We start from the raw sequence: 21,559 nt of genomic DNA, 5'->3' as shown, positions 1-21,559 counted from the left end.
ATCCAAGTTCATTAGTGAAGTGAACTAAGTGTAATATCCCAGCATGCTCTGATATGCCGAGTGGTTTCATATCCCCAAGCTTAGCTGGCGGACCAGCTCTAAATACGTTCACCTGATAAATCTGGTCTTTCATTAAACTTGATAATGTTCTGCCATATTTTCATACCAACAAGTGGGTCTAAGGGAAATGAATGCTTTAGTTGTGGGGACGACAAATCACGATTTCTCTGTTACCCAGTGATGTGCGAGCCCCGTAACTTTAAGGCTGTTTACATGTATAGTTCTTTTGTGTTATTTTTAACCCGCCCTTTTTTAACATTTAAAAACCCACAATATTTCACAGTCTCCTCTGATTGCCATTTCCTCAACAATTATTAATGTGCCACTGCCCCTATTTCCTTCATCCTGTTCTATATTTAATTGACACATTGAGCCGCCCTGTTGTTTGCACACAGGCCAACTGCCAGGGCTTTCCATTCCAGTAACTCTTGATGTGCCTGGTTATGTAAAAGCTGATGGATAGATCAGTCTAATTATAAACAATAGAAATGTTGCACCACTTATAAACCTATAGGTCGGGAAACCTGCAGCTTCTCGTGTAAGCACAGAAACATCAATATACAAAATGGGGGGCATGGCCTTACTATTCCTCCTGCTGTTCTCCAGCAAGTGGAGGAGCATTAAACTGCCAACAGCTTCTTAGTGTTGTTTTGTAATTTTTTCCATCATGGTAAAACATACAACAGTGTTAATTCTATTGCCCTTTGACCCACCGGCGGGATTTCCAGCTTTTAGACCACATTCTTTCAGAGCTGAGGGTCATTGTGTGTAACTGAGGGCACAGTGGGGGGAGCTAAAGGGGGAGTTGGGGGGGTGAAGGGAGGCGGCAGGCTACTGGGCGGAATTGCCTGTTAATTGAATGCCGGTTTGGATTACACAGATGACTGAATTTGGCATTAAAATGGTGTAAGTCCATGTTCACCAGCCACATCCATCCTGTGACATCTTTCTGTGTGTTTGTTTATGCATGAATTTTTTTAGATGGACTTTTATTGAATGTTGATCTTCTCTGGACAAAAATCAAAAAAGGCACATTGCATCCGGATATTTAGCATATTGATTTTTAAGGTTTGGCACCATCTGCATGCAGCATAGGCATATACTTAGTTGAAATTATTGGTCAGATCGAACAAAAACATACAGATATACAACGATTATTATTAGGAAGCACACAAGCAAGCTGTGCAGTGTACACACTGCACAACTTTTTGGAACAGCCCTGCGAAATAACATAATTCAACAACCCGTATTGATATGTTGCACTAGCTGAGGTTTACATTGTAATTTTGGCTGTTTCCATTTGATAACAAACTGTGAACACACTTTAGATTTTCCCTTCCTCATCTCTTTTTGAGCCTAGCAGCTGAAGGCTACATTAGGCTTGGCTAGCCAAATCTCTGACCAAACCGTTGGCAGTGGAGTTGCATTATGGGTACTAAAGACACTCTGCTTTGACAAGTAAAAAGAAATGTGGAGTAATGAAGGCAATACTTTTAGTTCTGGTTCATAAGTTTGACCATGAAACCATTCAACAATGTTACAGCCGTGCCAAACCCCTTTAAAGTACTTATGTAGGGTTATGGGCTTACATGAGTATATACCATAAGTAAATGATTTTTTTTTTTTTTTTATAAAAATAAGTAAGGTAAAGAATAGCATACAAACAATCAGAAAAACTCCTTCAAGTCTGTAAAACAATTTAAACTCTGTACATCTTTGTGAAAAATTCATTGATGCCATCTCTGTTTTATCTCATTGCTACAGTGCATAAGTGTTGTTGCTGCTAACTGACCCCTGTGCCCTGATGATAACTCGTTTGCACAGTGTGAGCCGTGGCTTGTGGGGGCGAGCCTGACGCAGTTCCTTCGACGGCAAGGCCATGTCCTGAGAATCCTGATTGGTTGAAGGGAAATGTAAACATAATTACACACACATCACAGACTAAAAGCGTGAATTGAGGTAAAAAAAAGTTGGAATTTAGCTTTTTCTTGTTAAATGATATAAATTATATTGACCCCAATTCCAAAAAAAGTTGGGACACTGTGTAAAATGTAAATAAAAATAGGATACATTGATTTGCACACAATGTAACACAATGGTAAACTCAAAGCAATGTGAGATGTGTTGCTGCCATTAAATTCAAAATGAGCTAATATTTTTCATGAGATGGTAAAATGTCTCAGTTTCAACATCTGATATGTTGTTTATGTTCTAATGGAAATAAAATATGAGTTTATGGGAAATCATTTTTATTTACATTTCACACAGTGTCCCAACTTTTTTTGGACTGGGGTTGCGTGCGTGCATATATATATATATATATATATATATATATATAAAAAATCGGCTTCAATCTACTCACCCTGACCACTGCGACCAAAACGGATATTGGGATGCATAACAGGGGAGCTGCCATGAGGAGAGTGGAAAGCAGTTTGCACCAGTAGCCGGGGACGTAACCATTCAGGTAAATAGTTTCCATTTCTGTTATGTTCTCCAGTAATTTCAACTAAGGGACAGGAAATGTTCCAGTTAGAAAAAAAAAGAACCACCATTTCTCATTGCTCAACTGCAAAACTGCAAACTAACTAATTTACAAATACAAATGATTTTGTATATTGCACAAACAAATCTGGAGAAAATTATGTGTTGTGAGATGTGAAAACAAAATTTAAAACCAACAGTCAATAGAGAGAGCTCAAAAGGATTCTGATGGCACAATCAATAAGCCTGAACCCCCCCCCAAAAAAAAAAAAAAAAAAAGCTGACTTCGAGTCACCCTGGACAAACTGCACTTTCAGTTCTTTTACTGATCAGGTCTGCAGTGAAGTGACATTAAAAGATGTGTGTCCACATTTTCAGGTGAAGGCAGTTTCTCGCTCCTCTATATTCTAATGTGTGAGCTGAGAAATAATTACTGATATGGCAAAATGAAATATGTTAAACACTCAGCAAAGATGAAAAGCCTGAGAGATGGAACGGGGTAAAGTAAAGATAAGGGGAAATGAAGGGCAGCAAAAGATCTGTGCTCAGAGGTAATATAAAGAAAATAATGAAAATATGACATAGGCATTAACGCAGAGAGCCAGAAGGAAAGAAAGACAGACACACACAGCGGACGACTGAAGTGAGGGAGATGTGACCTGAGTGTGAGGACTCACCCCGCAGATGAGCGGCGTGATGAACATCCAGCAGTACTTCAGCACAGGGAACGGTCGGTACCCGATCATGTCCTCTATGTTGTCGTAGAATCTGTCTGCACCTGAACGGAGTCAGAACAGCTGGCGTTCATTTCCACTTCAGTTTTCACTTTTAGAACTTGATGCTTTTTGGCACAACATTTATTCTGCCCAAGTATATACATACTATATACTATATACAAAACTACCAGTACTGTGCAACCAACATTTAAACATTATTTACACAACGTACATACAGATAAAATTTTGAGTAATTTGGTTTTACTTCCGTTCCGTTTTTCTAAATGCCTAGAGACGGCTATTTTGGCCTGATGGCACTTATTTACATTTGTTTTGTGTGCATGCATCATTTGGTAAATTCTGTTTAGTGACTCTAATGATCCACACCACTGTAAACTGATTTATTGTGGGGAAAAGCCTCTTTGCTATGTTTTAATCCACAATGCAGAATACCTCAGCAGTTGGAGTTAATGAGGAGCAGGGGAGAGAAAGGAAGAAGAACAAGTTGCAAATGAGAATAAATCATAGACATAGAGGGAAATAAAATTTTAATTTAATCCCAGAAAGGATCATGTGGTTCAAATGTGGAGAAAAAGTGGAAATAGGGGATGAAGATGAGAAAGCTGCTCATCTTCAGCTGCCAAAGAGGAGCAGAAGAAGAGAAGAACTACTGTACAGAAAGAAACTGACGTGAAACTGGCAAAAATGTCTGACAAAACAACTTCCACAGTTCAAGTAGGTAGAAAAGCAGACGTAGCTCCATAAAGGATACAGAAATTTACTCTGAGAATGACCTGCATGTTTGCAGGGGGAAGTAAGTGAGCAGCCTCGCGTAAATTTGGTACTTCACACCGAACACAGACTCAGTTTGAAGAGGCAGAAAGGTCAAGTGAATGTCTGAGCAACTCAAATTGGGTGCAGGAAGCAGCTGCTGGAACTGAATAATGCCTCTTTCTGCATAACTTTGCTGTGAAGAGAACATGTAGTTTGATCATTGCACTGGGATTGTGAAAGGACTTCACAAAGTCACAGGAAATGAATATATGCAAATGGCCAGGATGTTTGTGAGAGCGTGTCTAAGGAATTTACATTTCACTGTCACTTCCATTGAAGAAAATGACTTGTATGGACAAAAATATCAATATACTAGAAATCCTCTGAGAGCTGAGAGTGCAGATATGAAGGCTGATATAAGAATAGAGAAACTCTCCACCCACATACAGTACACACAGTAATGCAGCTCCTAATGAAGGTGTAGGAAGCCAACAAAATGTATCCTGTTGGATGTCAGACGAAGACTGATCTGCGATGTGACACATTGTTGTTTGTGGGTTAGGTGATGGATAAATAGTGTGACACCGATGAAGAAGAAATGTCCAATGAAAATTATATTGCATTCTCTATACAGAGAGAGAGAGAAAATGGCATGAACAAGGTTTGTGCTTTAATGGGGCTCCAGATGTCTGGCCTACAGCTGTAGGTGCCGGTTTTGTGCCAATAGGTGGAGCAATGCTTCTGCTTTGCGATAAACTCTATTAAACAACTACTTTCAGTCAAAAGAAAATCCCTCATCTGAAGCGCAGAATGGATCATGATGTTACATACTGATCATTTCTTGTTCGCTGAATTTCATGAGCTGATTTCATGATCTCTTCTGAATTTAAAGGGTTTGTAACAAATATCGAAATCAATATTGAAAAAAGGTTGCACAATATATCATATCCACTGAAGAGTTAGTTTATAACTGAGCTTTAGAAGATCACAGAATTTAAAAAGTAGACGCAGCTGTTTTAGTTTTACACAAGAAAAAACAAAATTATTCCAAAAACTTTTTTTTTTTTTTAATCTAAATCTTTTCTACAGATTACACAAACAGAGATCAGTTCATCAATCTGATGAAACGAAGACTCAGAATAATGAAATATAACGAATCTCATTCCAGCAGCTGCTGTGAATTTAGAGCACCAGTGATGGTGTTAAGATTGTGAGGATAACAAAAAACACATGCACAAAAAGCTGAAGTAGTGTAATCATTGTGTAAACCTTTGAAATGTAATAGGAACTAAATTTCACAAACCATTTAGAAATGATGTCTGTGAATCACTTGGATGTGGGTCATGTAATGCACTAGCCAATGATATTATTTACCGTACACCCAGCCAATGGCAATAGTCTCCAGAAGGGCAATTGTGAAGAAGCTGATTTCACTGAGAGCAAAGGTGTCAATCACATGGAAAAGTAGCAGCCCGCCCTGACACATGAGCAGATAAGAAAAACAAAACAGAATACATTAGGTAATGGGCGAGGTGCCAACGTCACAATTCTTTTTTTTTTTTAGAGAACATACAATAACAACACAATAATTTTCAGTTTATCAAATTCACTTTGAAAGATACAATCAAATATCATTGGGACACATCACAGACCATTTGACCTTTAAAATCAGTTTCCATTTGGTCTCAACCCAATGCAGAGAATTAGCAATTTTAAGGAAAAGGTCAATGATCACGTAAATGAGTGTGACTCCTCTGGGAGCCATGAATGTCACTAAAACATTTTATCGAAAACCACTAGTGGACTGACTGAAAGACCCAGAATGCAGTCCATTTTTTAAATTTAAAATTAGGTCCCATGTTTATTTTCTAACAGTTAAGTATGACCTCACTGCTGAAACAACACTTTTTATCATTACATAACTTGCTTTCATAGTATCTACTTTCATAGACGCTGTTAGCTTTATTCTGTCCAGCACGTCCTCGATATTCCTGCACCCTACCTCAGTGAGGAATGGCAGCCCAAGGAGGAAGCAAATGACAGCAATGACCAGGACAAGTATCTCTCTGTGTCCACGCCTCCTCAGGTGATGTGGGAATAAGTCTGTGATAGTTGTAGCCAGGCTGTCCACACACACAAACTGTGGACACAGACTTGGAAATTATTTTTCATGTAAGTAGAGCATTACGATGACGTACTGTGTGCTGTATCATGCAGTACCTGATTGTCCAGGCTCACAAAAAGGAACAAGAGGAAGACCAATACAGCCCAAAACTTTGGGACGGGCAACAATGACACGGCACCAACAAAGATTATGAAGACCAGATTTGGACCTGTAGAAGGCAAGTGAAAGCATCCTTTAACATCCTTTATTTATATTACACTGATTGTCTACTCTTAACTTTTCAAATTTATAGGCTCTGGGGTGGCGCTACACTGTATTTCCTGATCTGATTCTTTAATTTGAAGGAGAGACAGAAAAAAGGCAAATTAATCTTGAATTTCAGAAGACAAAGGCAAAAATGATAGAAATGCTCCTCTTCTACTTGGGGGTTGCCGACCCAGCAGATTTTTCTTTTGACAATAAATGAATGCCATATTTTACAGCTAATAACAGTACGTCACTTTTACACAAAGATGTTCTGCAAAGTAATGATTAAAAAAACTAAACAAAACTGAGTTGTAGGGAGTCAACTGTTGCCTAAACACAAGATGCCATCTTGTGGGCATTGGTGGTTGTTTTCAAGTGACGTCAAAATTCATAAAATCAAATACAGCAACACGTTGAAGACATTGTCATACCTAAATTTATTAAACAAGCTTCACGGTGAAAGCAGAAAAACAATGCAAGGGGGGTAAAAATAACTCACCACTGGCAATAAGATTTGTTTCTGCTTCACCAAGCTCATGAGCCATGAATCCCAGCACCGAGAACACAACAAAAGCAGTGAAGATAGTGGTGGCACTGTTGACAGCACATAGTAGCCAGCAATCCCTGCAACATCACAAGAAGATGAGCCTGTACTGTCAAAGAATACACAAATGGAAGACTTTACATGTGACTGACACATCAGTGAGTGATGACGCTGACCTGTAGCAGTTGCTGTTGTATTTGTTGTAGCTTCCCAGAGTAGTCAGTACTCCCTTACACAGTACACAGGATATTAACACCTGAGATGCAGCATGAAACCAGACCTAGAGAGGGGAAGACATAGACTTTTAAAATAGTAAAAAAAAAAAAAAAAAGCTACATATGACAATAATAATACCTTGAAGAGTCACATTGTTGAGATAAGCTTGAGAATATGCCTTAGGAACAGAAAAGTCATTTGTTACGTCAACATAATTACACTGCAGTGTCCGACATACTACGCCTGCATGTGTTTTTGATACCTTTGTTTAATTGGTTGTTTGTTTTGGGTCGTTATATCACCATGTGTGTTTGAGTTCAGGCAGCTTCAGCCATGGGAAGGTGTGGGCGGGTTTGTTCACATGATTGTGTGTCTGCAGGCCCTCATCCTGAAAGCATCTGTTTAACATTAGAGGCACCGCAATGCTCTGAGTGCTGGCCCACCAGAAAATACAGCTGGCAAGTGTCCAAAGCAATATAAAGCCCCCCACTTAGGCCCTATGATAGGTCTGACTCAGGGAGGAATGGAAGCCTCGGGTTCAGGGACTTTATATCTGGGACTGGACAAAGAGGAAACGGTCTTGTCCTGTTGCTCTGAATATGAATGCACACACACACACAAACTGAGACAGTCAAAAGCCGGTACAGTGACACATTAAACAGGCTACAGATGGAAGCCAGAATTACACATCAATTTCCTCCGACTTTGGATCAGAAGCAGCATTTGAAATGCTGAAGCAAGACTCAGTGAGAACATCTACTTTTAAGAGCATCTGGAATTGCATAAGTCTGCTTGCTCCCTGACCCATATGTACTTTCACCTTGTTGCAACATTAATACAAAAACTATTCCCAGTTTTTTTTTTACCTCCCTAAAACGTGCTGCATAGTTGTTTTACAAAGAAAACAACACATCTGTGTCTGATAAAATCAACCACGGTTTGTGTTCTAATAATCAAATTCTAAAAACAAGGGGCATGGGGGATCTAGATCAGAAAGTAACAGGAATCCAGATAGATTAAAAAAGACTGGAGAAGCACACACAAAAATAATGGCAATGAATATCCAGCAGGCTCGTAGGAGCTTTGCAAAACAGCAAGTCCTTGAGACTTATTGCAGGAAATTCTTGACAAGCAGATGTGCACACACATTACCACTGTAAGAGGAAGTGACTCCACGTGGTAAAAAGGCAATCATTGAGGCTGAACCTTCCAGAGATTGACCCCTGAAGCTAAGAGTCTTCCAGTGATCTGGGGATGTGGTCAGTGGGCCACCCTGTTGGAGAAAGACTCTTTTTCAAGTTGTGTAGATCCCCCTGTTTTTTGTTTTTTTCAACTTCATATTCAGTCTAGAAATGACATCATTATGCTGAATGAATGGCAGATTTAGTGTAAGAATGCCTTGAAATGCGTGACTTTGAATTTAGCTAAAAGTTTATTGGGTTTCAGTTATATTCTTTTTTTTTTTTTTTTAAAAGGTCAGTGTACACTCAAAATGTTTTATCAATTACCAGTGGAGATGACTGTTTTTTCTCCTCTTGGATGATGTTACTGACCTTTAAAAAAAATAAATGAAAACACTTCTCGCTGATCCTAGTTTGTTTTTCTTTTGGAGTCTCTGTCCTGGGATCAGAAATAAGAGTGCAGGCTAAGACAAATGTGAGTTGGGAGCATGAGGCAGGGAGATGGGGTTTAACAGGACGTTGAGAAATAGACAGGATGTTTTTGTTGATTGTGAGGCCAATGCCCCAAACCAGCGGTGAAAGAGCTTTCTCCATTGATTAGAGACTCACATACAGACTTTTAGAGAGCCGGACAGTGGCTGCACTGTGCATTGTGAATGCTAAACAAAGCAAACATTGTTACATGAACTGTTAATTATGAAATGAAGTTCTCACAGTGGGGTAAACCAGTTTTCGAAATTCAGGGTAGAGGTAAAATTTAATGCCCTCTGCAGCTCCTGGAAGTGTCACTCCGCTGATGAAAAGGATGATCAGTATCAGGTAAGGGAACGTAGCTGTGAAGTACACAATCTATAAACACAGAAATGCATGGGTTTGGTGTCAAAAGTATTTAAATCACATATGTCTTGATGATATACACACCATATATAAACTCTACTGTTCTATTTCTTTAAACTGATATGTGTTAACACTGTTAACACAGTTTGTTTATGTAGCTAACATGTTAGCAAACAGTTGCATATGATTCCAGACTCTTTCCTTTTTGCCACATTAAATTGATCATCATTTCCTTTGAATCTTTAATATGGGAATCCCTGTTGAACACCACCTGTGGCAGTAAAATCCTTTGCAGAGAGGCAATAATAATAATGCACTGAAGTGTATTCAGATACAGCATATAGATATCAGTGCAACCTAAAAGCATGTATGTTGAAGGTCACTCACCTTTCCCATCCATTTAATCCCCTTCCAGATGCAGAAATAGCATAAAACCCAGGCAAGCAGGAGAGACGAAGCCAGTTCCCAGCTCACATGATATAGGGTCATGTCATCAGAAATTCTTAACACACGGTTACTGTGAGGAAGAGATGGGACACTTAAGCTCACATATGCCAACGCGTGGTCTGCAAATAACAAGTAGAATGATGGACATACAGAATGAAATGCTTGGAACTACATTTGGAAAAAATAAAAAAAAATCCTCCTAACATGAATGTTTAAAAATCCACATTCTTGTGCAATGTGACAGGCAAAGCCTATACAGCAAAAAATTACGGAAGAGCTGCATCTTAAACACAGATGTTAAAATGTGGATGGGTTCAGTTAACATTGTGAAAGCTGTTGAGCTGTTGTACATACTCTTCTCATGATGCAATACAAATTCCTCAGCATCTGCTCTCACACCAAATCAGGGGGATTATCATGTGAAAAGAAACATTCACGATAAAAAATGACCAGTGAAGACAAAATTCTTTGTATTGAAAGTTGGAAGTTGAATTAAGGGCTGGTGCGTGGTGCTTTTTGGCTTCTGAGGAATGTGACTCGCTTGTTTTCCCTGCTGTTCGTGTTGCTCCAGGTCACCTTTTATTTATTCACACAGATCAAGCATCCAAAGAGATGTCGTTGGAAGCATCACACCTTTTTTTTTTTTTTTACTTTGCATATTTAAAGACGATAAGAGGCTGTGTGTCTTACAACCAAAACTCCATCTCTGATGATTTCTCCATTGAAAATAGGGCCGTTGAATTTCTGGAAAAATTAAATACAAGTAAAGTCAGTTGGCATCATCGTAAATTTAAATAATATCGACAACAAACAGTGAACTATTATCATTAAAGTACTCAATGCAGTTTTCTGAATAGTATCAAATAGATAATACAAACAATTCTGTTCAACTTGTAGTCCAACATTTTTGTCACCCCCTTCTGGCATTCAGAAAAACCTCAACAGGGTCTTATGAGATAAACCTACTGTGTTTTAAACTTTAATGGTTCTGGGTGGTTTTACTATCTCTGTCACTACAGTCAATCCACTGTTCAATTCAGAAAAACCAATTATAATTTATATTTACTCCAGTTGAAATCACTTTCTTGAGTTAAGAAAGCAGTAATGTCAACATGTTAGAGACATCTTGATTGGTGGGATCCCAATACAAAAATCTTCTTCTGGTTTCTATATATGTGGATCCAAAAAAAAAAAAAAAAAAAATTATATCTGTTAAGTCATCTTTATTTAATTAATCAACCATAAATTATTTTGTTGATTAATTGTAATTTATTTGAATTAACTGATCATACATGTTAATTAATAAGCTTTAGAGTTGCTAGTTTCTTGTCTTTATGTTAAACTAAGCTGTTGGTTATAGCTTCATATTTAAACATGACATTTTCCACAATTTCACAGCCCACTTGTGTTTCTAGATTTATTGGCCACACTTCTCACCCCTAAACTGTCCCACAGGAGCAATTAATACTGTAAGGTTTCCCATTACAGAAACAGATTTAGTAGAAGGCTCCTCTCCACACAATGAATCCCTGCTATGCATTTGGAATGTAAATTCAATTCATTTACAAATTTAATTCACCAGCTACAGCTAAAAAATAAAATGCAGCTTACTCATAACCAACGCTGGCCGTGAAGTCAATTGTGGTGACGTTGTTAAGGAATGACCAGTTAGAGCCGGGGCGAAACATATGAGGGTTGGCAAAGGCACTAATGTGATTGTAGCAAAGTACTGCCAGGTGGAGGAAAAAAAAGAAAAAAATGAGATTAGATACATTTCAAAATGCCATATTGTGTAAGAGAATTTGCCTTGTGTTTCGGGTACATCTCTTGTACTCCATACTGCTAATGAAATGCAGATGTATCTTACCAGTGTTCCACACGTTGTCACATGTGGACCACGGCAGAGGAGTTTGAAAGGAGAAAATCAGGTAGAGAATAGCCCAGGCCAACATCACAATGTAGTAGATGTTATGAAAGGTGACAAGCACTTGGGATGCGATGCCCAGCCCTGCAGGAAGTAATGGTTTTCACATCATCGTTGCACGTTTCTTGCTGCTGCATTCTTCTGTGTTATGCTTGCATGTTTCCATTCTCCAACACTGTATGCACACATGTGTTTTGCATTCTAAAAGCTCAACTTCTCGTAGATCACATTGGTTTAACATTTCAAGCATTTCACGTGCAGTCAACCAACTGAACTGCCCACAATGAACAAAATATCCCCTTTTATTTATTACAACTTTTTTCCCTTTGGCCTCTTTTTAGATCACAACAAACGACAAGCCTGACAAGGCAGGGTCAACCACTTTGTAGTGTAAACGTGAACCCCTGCATCAAATTTAAAAACTCCCTCAGAAGTATCTTTACTTGTTTATGATACTTGAAATGTTACTGTGATCACCATATTGCTGGTTTGCGGAAAAAAAATGTTGACGTGTCCTATCCTATCCTACAGATTAAGAGTGTCCAGGCTGCAAACAGCTATATCTGTTTCCAATAACTGTGAAGGGAAAAAAGAGAAACGAGAGCAGCTGACTAATTCCCTCGTACTTCCACAAAAACCTGTCTGAGATCTTTGTTTTTTGTTTTTGTACCTTCCAACATGGGGCATATCTTCCTCCACGCGGTGATCCCACCCTCACTGGTGTACTGGCCCAATGCCGTCTCCAGGAAGAACACAGGGATGCCGAAGCAGAAGAGTAAGATAAAATAAGGGATGAAAAAAACAACTGGAAAGAGACACATCAGAGAAAGTTTAATTTTAGATTTGGCCATTTTTTGTGCATGTGAATCTCACATCCTGAATAATTACATATGAAACGACACCCTTATTTTCAGGCTGTCTAAATAACTATTCACTCTCAGAAGCCACATGTTTAATGTCTCAGCCAGAAAAACCTTTTCCCTCACCTCCTCCATTTATGGAGCACAGATAGGGAAAACGCCAAACCGCTTCTAGAGAAAAGACTTCTCCAACCAGGGCGAGTATGAACTCTCTGTTGTTGGCCCATCGCTGCCTTGGCTGAATACCTTCTTCCCCTTTTTTTGGCCCCGCATTTCTGACAGGATCTCCCTCCGCTGTGTCCCCACTCATGGTCTAGTCTGGGGTATGCACACACAATAAACAGTTAAGTGGAAAGCAAACCATGTCTCGTGTGTTCTCCACAGCTCTCTTCCACTTCTGTATGAATGGAACAGGAGGATGTGCAATTTCATTCATAGCTCTCATATTCATTATAACATCAATTCAAATTATTGTGTTTGCGTGTGCATGTTACTCACCCAAGAGCTTCAGTGGGAGCAGACAATGAAGTGAGGAGACTGAGTGGAGGATGAAGTGAGTGGAGTGGAGGAGGAGGAGGAGAGGAGAGGGGCGTGTCTTAAACATTGACTCCCACAAACACCCATCCTCCCATTTACAGGAATATCTGTTTCAATGACCTTTCTCACTAAACCCTTTTTGTCATCCACCTTCAGTATCAACAGGAAAAAAGAAAAGAAAGACAGGTAAAAAAAAAAGGAACTTGATTTTTCTGTCTGGACATGATATTACAGCAAGTCTGAATCTGCAGAATGACTCAAACTAATCCGATATAATCTGTCTCTGATTTCTCAGGATTATAAAGGCGTGACGTCACACTGACGTACGGACGCACGGTGCGCGAGGAACCAGGAAACAAAAGTAAACAACCCACAGGAAGACGAAAAATGTTATGCAGCGTCAGTCATCTAATCTGGCTCCGACTTTGCGATGCTTTCCCTGGCGCTTTATTAGTTATGCACGAATGATTTATTTCCCATTGAGGACAGGGAGGCAGGTAGAGACAGGCTGAAAACTGGTAAGACACCCGTGGAGTTTAGAGGAATCGGGTGCGGCAGCCGCTAATGGTAGCTAGCTCGACATGGCAAGTTTCTGTGTTATTTGAATTTGTTTACAGGATGAAATGCACTCAAGACCACGGCTTAAAAACATCTCCTTGACGTTAGGTTTGTCTGACGAATAAAACACAAATCTTGCCCTCAACGCACGCACCTCCATGTCTTTATGCATATGTTTTCATTATTTGTTTCGATTTGCCTAAGTGTGTCGGCGTCTTCTCACTTATCGCTTGCAGATTTAGCAATGTTAGCCATCAGATCGTCGGAGGAGGAGTCCGCTGAGATTGAGGAGATGGACACCTCAGAGCCTAACTGGTGCTGGTTCTACTTGGCCGAGTGTGGAGTGTGGCATATGTTTGAGGTAGTTCACCGGACATACCGGTCTTTATCATGTGTATTGCCCCGCCCCTCAGTAACACTTCATCCATTGTGAGTCTCCTGTCTTCCAATTAACCAATTAACTGTCGAAGGGTTAACATCAGTGGAGGAAAAAAGTCAAACTTATCATGGTTTGCCAGATTGTTTTACCTTCACGTGTATTTTTGAATTGCCGGTCGAACAAAACTCTTGGCGATGCCACCATCTGCCTGAGGATGTTGTGAAGACGTTTTCGAACATTTTATGGACGCAGTGAATAAATAAAAGAAATTTGGCAGATTCAAAATAAGCTTTAGTTACACACCACTTTTTTCTAATTGGTAACTGTCAAACTAAATTGCTCATTTTGGGAAAAATAAAGTTTCCTGACTTCTGATTGATGATATCAATTAATTGACCCAAAGTGAAAAGTAAGTTTTAGTATCAATAAAACAAAGAAACTGTGTTCAAATAGGTCCCACAAAATGTCCATTCACTAACTGGTGAATTGAATAATCGTTTCTGATTTCTTATGGTCTCTTAATTTTCCCAATTTTTCTCATCAGATTGATCCCAGTGCAGCCTGCTCTGTGACCAGTGCTCAGATTGAGCAGTGCTACAACAGAAACCAACGTGGCGTAATGGAGTTCTACACAGCCAAGTATACATACAGACTGGACTTCTCAGGTATGATGGCAAAAGAGAAACATTTTGCATGACTATTGTCCTAAAGGGAAGTAGTGAAATTCTAGTTAGGACAGTCTGTACTGTAATTCTATTTTGAATGCATCTTGAAGTTGTACATGAATTTAAGTTTGTGTAGGCCTTATCTTCATTAAATTCCTTGCCAGTTATGCGACAGATCAATGTCACAACAGGGAAGCAGCGGCCGATCAAACGCTCCCTCCACTCTGCAACTGGCTTCAGGTAAGATTTGAGTTTTCAGAAGTTTTCACTTCATTCATATATTGAAAAATAAATGTAGGAGATAAAGTTACACAGCAGGTTCAGATTGGAAGTAAAGAGCCCCCATGCCTTAAATGAAAGTTTTGGATTGAAAATCTTGCCAACCTCAGAAATCTTTCATGCAAGCCCTAAATTTCTGCTGACTTGACTGTCCATCAGAAACACATATAGAACAATGTTTTTTTTTTTTTTTTTTTTTTTATGCTTCTCCTAAATTGGATATCAGAAACGTAATTTTTGTTATAATGTTGTAACAATGTCTGTTTTTTTTCGGTCAGATTTATTTGTGATAATCTTGCCTTGCCTGTTCCTTGTCATTGGGAGAGAATCAATACAGATGAGCCCTATCAGGTGAGTACGTCAACTTGTTGGTTGTAGCTTTTGGGCATGATTTTGCACATATAACATATTTACACAGATTTCATTAATTGTGCAATTCATTTAGAGTGTGATTGAAATTTGATTAATAAAATGTGTATCTACACATGTAAAGCCATCCAGTCTGTTAGGTGATCTAAATTAACTTGATATTTTCAGTGTAACTGTTCTAGTTAGGTGTACTTGTGGTTTTGCAGCTCATTCAGCTTGGCAGAGACACATATGAGTTTAAAGAAGTAGCCAGACTGTATGAAAGGACTATGGACCATCCAATCAAATCCATCCAGAGGATTCAGAACCTTGACCTATGGGAATTCTTCTGCAGGTACTGTCGTACTGTTGTGAGTGAACTGCTCAGTGTCCACAGAGCTTTTTTCGCTATCGGGATTCTGGTTTTATAGACATGGTAGTGGCAACCTGGTTTGATTCCAGTTTGCGTCACTGTCATTCCACTGACACTTCCTGGTGGAAATAAAATTCTGAATTTTTCCAGCAGCTCCACCGAGAAAGATTTTTTCTCTTCTTATAAATGAACAGATAAATAAACAAAGAATGAAACAATAAGTTCGGACATTCCTGTCTGTGGATTTAATTTATTTTGCAACAGCAACTCAAATCACAAGGTTGTCAGTTTGCCGTCGATTTGAGCACATCCCTCCAGCTCTTTGTCGCTTGAAAACACACCAAGTGTTGATCAGTGCTCTGTGTTGTGTTGTCATTATTTGGTTCTCCCCTAAGGAAGAAAACACAGTTGCGAAAAGTCAAGCGCACATTGGATATTGAGGAGCGAATGCTGTTTCATGGCACAGGACACAGCAACATACAAGCTATATGTACATTTAACTTTGACTGGCGGCTGACAGGAAGCCATGGCGATGTCTATGGCAAAGGTAGACCGCTTTGTTGTAATGTAACATCATGAAACAATTCACCATACTTCCTTTTGTCCAAATCTAATGTTCTCCTCACTCTTTTCTCTGACAGGGAGCTATTTTGCTCGTGACGCCAAATACTCCAGTAAGTTCTGCCACACCACAGGGAAGCACAACACCACCCTGCAAAGACATGGACTCGCCCCACCAATATTTGCAAGTGAGCCGCCATATAAGACCATGTTCCTGGCCAGAGTGCTTGTTGGAGAATACACAGTTGGTCATCCTATGTACTGCAGACCACCCTCCAAGGATACCAGCTTCACCAACTTTTACGACAGTTGTGTGGACGATATGGCCAATCCAAAGATTTATGTAATTTTCGACAGTAATCAGATTTACCCAGAGTATTTGATTGAGTTCTACTGATGCCTAATTAGAAGATATGTAATTTTTTTTCATAGGGGCTGGAACTAAAACATGGAAATATTTAGGCTACAGAATCAAATGCCAGGATCAAATTGAAAAAGACGTAAATGGAGCATGGGTCATCTAAAGTGCCTTTGGGAATATTGGATAATCGAGAAGACAATAAGACTGTGTGCAGTTTGTATACTGTACACACTATTCTGAGACAGGACATTGTTGTTGGAATCATTCTGTGAAGTAACAAGTATGACAACACTGACCGAAGATTAGTCTGTGTGGCAATTTTGTATTAAATGCAGAGTCTGTGCTTGCTTGTCCAATATCTGTTGTTTAAACTAAGAGCAGCACTTGCAGCCTGTAGGTTATAGGTGATGTCCAGCCATTTGCCACAGCCCCTCCTTTACATCCACAGTGCCACGCATGAGCTTATTTACAAGTCATGTAGACATAATTCCAAATAACAAAACGAAAACCACGCGTTCCTACTCACTCATTTAACACTGTGGTCTTTTAGTGACATCAGCATCTATGTATACCTAGTACAATGTATTATGTAGGCATGGATTTATTTTTTTTTTTTATGCATAAAAACACTTCTACCTCTGATTTTTTTTTTTTTTTTTTAAACCATGCATCAGTGCACTTTTCCCCCCTTTCCATGAAAGGTTTTGTGATTGTGTCACAATGACATAAGTTTCAGCATCACATGTAGTTTAAATCATCTGAGTGTGACAGCACTTTCACCTGCTAACATCTTTCTATAAAGAAAAAGCAGGAAATGTTTGCACCTTCTGTAAATGTATATAAAAAAAAAAATAAATGTAGCCAGCACATGTATAGTACTGTATTGAAATTGAAACATAATGTAATACTGCTTTACTGTGTGCAGTTGTTGAATTCATTGTATGATTGTGTTTTTGTGTGTTTTGTTGCATAATTGAGTCTAATACAAGGTGTTGTAACGGTGCAAGAGTGGATTTTGAGCAACTCAAGCCTTTCCTCCTTGTTAAATGCAGACAAATGAAGAAACAACCTGATGTCTTCAGTCATTACACCTTAGCTGTGGCTGTGAGTGTGTGTGGGTGAGAATGTGTGACGACGGGTGTATGAGGCTAAATGTGTGTCTGTAATTTGCACATATTTGAACTAATAAAATTTTAAACACAAGCATTTTTTTCTCTTGATTGTGGAGTAAAGGTGTGTAGGTAACATCAGTCTCCTCCATTCATGAAACCCCACCTACATCAGAGGATGTGGCTATAAAAAGCACAACTCAGATGAGCAACACACATCGGTGTGGATTTGAGTAGCCAGCTGTTCAAGTCAGAGAGAGTGAGGTCAGTTTTACCTTTTTTAGATATCATTATACTGTGATATAATCATTTTTTTATTTCTGTCTCTCAAGATTATGTGGCACAATGAGGACGTGGAATACATGGACACATCAGACACCCCATGGTCCTGGTATTACCTGGCAGACTGTGGAAGATGGCACAAATTTGAGGTAAATGGTTTTTGTACTCTTCTCTATATCACATTGATGTCACTTTACAAAATGTGTATGAATGTCTGAGGATGGTCTGTCTATCCTGCAGGATGAGCCCACAGACCCCATTCAGAGTGAGGCTATTGAAAACTTCTACCTAAAAAATTCAAAAGGAGTTTTAAATAGATTTTCATCTGCCTGCAGCAGCAAGCTCGATTTCTCAGGTATTTGGGTAAATTTTCTATTTCATGTTAAGTCCTTGTTTAAACTATAAACAACTCACCTGATTTGATTTATCCTGTGTAGCGATGTTAATGACAGACGTTACCACAGGACAGCAAAGACGAATCCTAAGGAGCTACAACATTGCGAGAAGGTAAAATGAGTCTTGAAGCCCATAAGCATAATCTGTTTCATTTATACTTTCTTTTGACTTATTTACAATACTGAGTAAGGGCGCCGTCAGCCTTGAGTATTCATTCTTGAAAAACGAAAGTGAAACTGTCAGCACAACAGAAACTCTCTTTCGCTACAGCTGTTCCTGTTACACTGCTCCTCCGGTTTTCTGGGAGAAGGAGGATCCTACAATTCCGTATCAGGTGACAATGATAGAAACTGTTTAACAGGATAAGTCATGACCAGTGAATTACAAGTTTCATTCTCTGAGAAGAGAGGTCAGGTTTCATATTTGTAATTGTTGAAAGGTGTAAGCTTTTTCCATTTCTAAATTCTTATTAGCCCCAGATTGGACCTCTCTGTAGTGGCATTATAGTTAAGTCAGCTAAGCCAGTTTATATTAATAAAACTTTAAACAACAGCAGTTCTATTTAAATTAAAAGGGTTTAATGTCTGTTTTTAATGTATCTCACAGTTAATCCCTCTGAGTGAACTCACCCCAGAGTATAACACTGTGGCAGGCTACGTAAAGAAAGACGGGCTGCTGGATAAGCACATTCTATCAATCAGCAGGATACAGAATCTGGACCTTTGGGAAATGTATTGTTGGTAAGAAGGGTTTTAACTTTTGCTGTTTCTATTCTCATCATCTTTCCACTTCTGTGTTACTGAAATGGTCTGTTTTATTCATGTGTTTCCCAGCAAAAAGAAACAGTTAATGAGGATTCAGGGTGTTAAAGGAATTGCAGAGAGAAGGCTCTTTCACGGGACTGATCCCAAAAATGTCGACAGCATTTGCAAGTATAACTTTGATGTGCGGTTAGCTGGAAAGCATGGCAGTGTATACGGCAAAGGTAAATTGCATTACTCAATAACTGCCTCTGCAACAATTTTCAGAATATATACATCACAAATAATTATGAATATGCCTGAAGATTTGCTCTGACTTCTTTCTTTGTTGTCGTTGTTTAGGAGTATATTTTGCAAGACATGCAACATATGCAGACAACTACAGCAAAGACAGCACGGACCCATTGCCATTTTATGGCGGAGGAACACAAAGTGCCCATGGAAGCACGAGAGTGATATTTTTGGCTCGGGTAATGATTGGGAGATCAACCCTTGGACAAAGGATTTTCAAAAAACCTGATCATGGCAGCTTGGAAAACAATCACGAGAGCTGTGTGGATGATATCAAGACACCAAAATGTTTTGTTGTTTTTGATTCAAACCAAATATACCCAGAATATTTGATTCAATACAGATGAAGACAGGATAGGTCTGTATGGAGGACATTACATCTCCAAACGAATGCTTCCAGTTGGCTACCCTGGAATCCTTTATGGCCAGCAAATATGGGGCTTTTCATCATATTTTTTTACAGTAAGTTAACCTTTGCAACCACATTTCAATGATTTATATATTTTTTTATCTTGAAATAGAATAGCTCAATAAATCTTTTAAAACTAAGCAAACTGCAGTCTACACGTGTTTATGTCTGCTCATTTTCTTATTTATTTCTTTTTTGTTATTGTACGGAGGCAAAAGGGCCTAAAATTACAAGAGCACATAATGTGCAATGATGGAAGGGGAGTTTGAGTAAAAGGGCTAATCATTACAATTAACGAAGACCTCAGGTTTGAAACGGATGTGGTCTCACCCCTTGTTTCATAATATCATTTGCGTGTTTGACCACTTCCTTCACTATACTGAGTGCAGCTGCAGGGAGAGCCGAGGCAGAGATAGTAGGTTTGTGCTATGTGAGTTTTATCAGCACAAATCGTTCTCCAGGTCACTAACAAGAGTTTTTGGTCTCACCTTGTGTGTCTTTATAATCCTCTGAGTCCTCTGGAAAGTTCTTCAGATCACCTGAAAACAGAAAAGATTTTCAAAGATGCATTTTAGACGTTAAATTCTGTTAAATTCTTTGTTCTTCTAGTTTGCAGAAGCCTCTGTCTCCTTTTAATTTGATTCACTATTGGAAATGTGGCGCTGCAGGTTTCTGCTTCCATGATTATCCAGCAGGTGTCAGTGGAGAACCAGCACCCGTGGGAAGCAAACACCAAAAGACGATTTCATTTCTGCTACCAAATTTAACCTGAAAATGAATTAAGTAGTTCTGATTCTAAATGGTGATTGTGTGTCTGTTATCAGGTAAGAACTTTAATTTTACCCCGTTCAGTGTTTCCTATACAGATTTTTACTTGAATTTTTGTTTCTTTAATAAAGCAAGAGTGATTCAATCGTATGGGAAGAAGGAGATTACTTCTCCTTCAGTCAGTCTGAAATCAGAAAAATGTCGTTTGCAAAATGGAAATATTGTAGTCCCTAAAATTCAACCACATGTGTTACCTTAGAGATGACTTTTTGGGAAAACCATAATTTACATCGTATATATATTAACCACTTGTGGAGTAGGGCACCTACTTCTGATGTCACAGACAATAACCATTACATATTTTAAATACAAAACTGTAGAAATATATATAAATACTAGACAGCAAGTTCAAACGATTTTTATTATTATTATTTACAGAGTTTATTTTTGATATAACAAACTACAGGTCTACATTCAATAGGCACCGCTCTGCAAAAATCACCATAAACTTTAAATGTGAGGATTTTTCAACGCAGTTTGGTGAAACGGTACCACGACGATAAACCAACGAAGGTGTTCAAACATAGTAAATGTTTACAGCTTTAAATGAAAATAAAATAAATAAACCTGATAGAGATCAAGATGGATTAGCATCAACATGCTAAGTTAGCTCTCGCTCTTTTCGTGTCTAATTTTTCATTTAGACTTTTTTTTTTTTTTAATGGTTTGGCACAAATCAAACAGACATATTATATTGAACTGACCGGATTAACTGCAGGAGAAACCTTCGGGCTCCGCCGTGGCCTCCTAACTGCCCCGAAGCCCTTCGAGCCATGTTCAAATACTCCGCCATTTGGAGACGGAAGACTAACGGAGACGGACGGTGCCGAGTCTTAAAGCGGTCCGGGCGGAAAACACAACGCTTTTTTTTTTTTTCCGTTTCTGCATTTTAATCCGCAGTTATGGTGCAGATAACCTCAGTTATAAATGTGTTAAGTGTTACAAACACGACGGCAGAACATTACTACTGCTCTTCATAATAATAATAATAATAACAATAACATTCAA

The 21,559-nt window shown here is 38.8% G+C and overlaps 3 protein-coding genes across 4 annotated transcripts; 2 read left to right on the top strand and 1 right to left on the bottom strand.

Moving 5' to 3' along the window:
• Positions 1-1,107: 1,107 nt before the first annotated feature.
• On the bottom strand, positions 1,108-21,358 carry LOC115036571 (sodium- and chloride-dependent GABA transporter 2-like). Of its 2 annotated transcripts, XM_029494783.1 has the most exons (19): positions 21,256-21,358; positions 20,212-20,262; positions 18,281-18,355; positions 12,913-13,101; positions 12,541-12,732; positions 12,225-12,359; positions 11,498-11,638; positions 11,242-11,359; positions 10,321-10,374; positions 9,571-9,700; positions 9,061-9,195; positions 7,126-7,229; positions 6,905-7,029; positions 6,255-6,367; positions 6,037-6,174; positions 5,409-5,511; positions 3,222-3,322; positions 2,423-2,569; positions 1,108-1,953 (listed from the first exon to the last, which is right to left on the bottom strand). In XM_029494783.1, the coding sequence occupies exons 5-19, from the start codon at positions 12,722-12,724 to the stop codon at positions 1,819-1,821; spliced, it is 1,863 nt and encodes a 620-aa protein (XP_029350643.1). In that variant the 5' UTR covers positions 12,725-12,732; positions 12,913-13,101; positions 18,281-18,355; positions 20,212-20,262; positions 21,256-21,358; the 3' UTR covers positions 1,108-1,818. The 2 variants fall into 2 exon arrangements, with proteins under 2 accessions (XP_029350643.1, XP_029350644.1); XM_029494784.1 differs by lacking the exons at positions 18,281-18,355; positions 20,212-20,262; positions 21,256-21,358 and adding an exon at positions 13,733-13,921.
• Positions 13,307-17,660, top strand: LOC115036576 (protein mono-ADP-ribosyltransferase PARP11-like). The gene is made up of 8 exons (XM_029494788.1): positions 13,307-13,617; positions 13,746-13,870; positions 14,433-14,553; positions 14,718-14,793; positions 15,111-15,183; positions 15,408-15,535; positions 15,949-16,100; positions 16,195-17,660. The coding sequence occupies exons 1-8, from the start codon at positions 13,575-13,577 to the stop codon at positions 16,509-16,511; spliced, it is 1,035 nt and encodes a 344-aa protein (XP_029350648.1). The 5' UTR covers positions 13,307-13,574; the 3' UTR covers positions 16,512-17,660.
• On the top strand, positions 17,795-19,830 carry parp11 (poly(ADP-ribose) polymerase family member 11). The gene is made up of 7 exons (XM_029494786.1): positions 17,795-18,015; positions 18,107-18,221; positions 18,304-18,373; positions 18,533-18,596; positions 18,869-19,002; positions 19,096-19,247; positions 19,366-19,830. Exons 1-7 carry the CDS (start codon positions 17,920-17,922, stop codon positions 19,659-19,661), a joined length of 927 nt encoding a protein of 308 aa, XP_029350646.1. The 5' UTR covers positions 17,795-17,919; the 3' UTR covers positions 19,662-19,830.
• Positions 21,359-21,559: the final 201 nt, after the last annotated feature.

This window comes from Echeneis naucrates, chromosome 23 (genome assembly GCF_900963305.1).
Source record: "Echeneis naucrates chromosome 23, fEcheNa1.1, whole genome shotgun sequence".
NCBI lineage: Eukaryota > Metazoa > Chordata > Actinopteri > Carangiformes > Echeneidae > Echeneis > Echeneis naucrates.
This window is presented reverse-complemented; position numbering and strand designations above follow the sequence as displayed.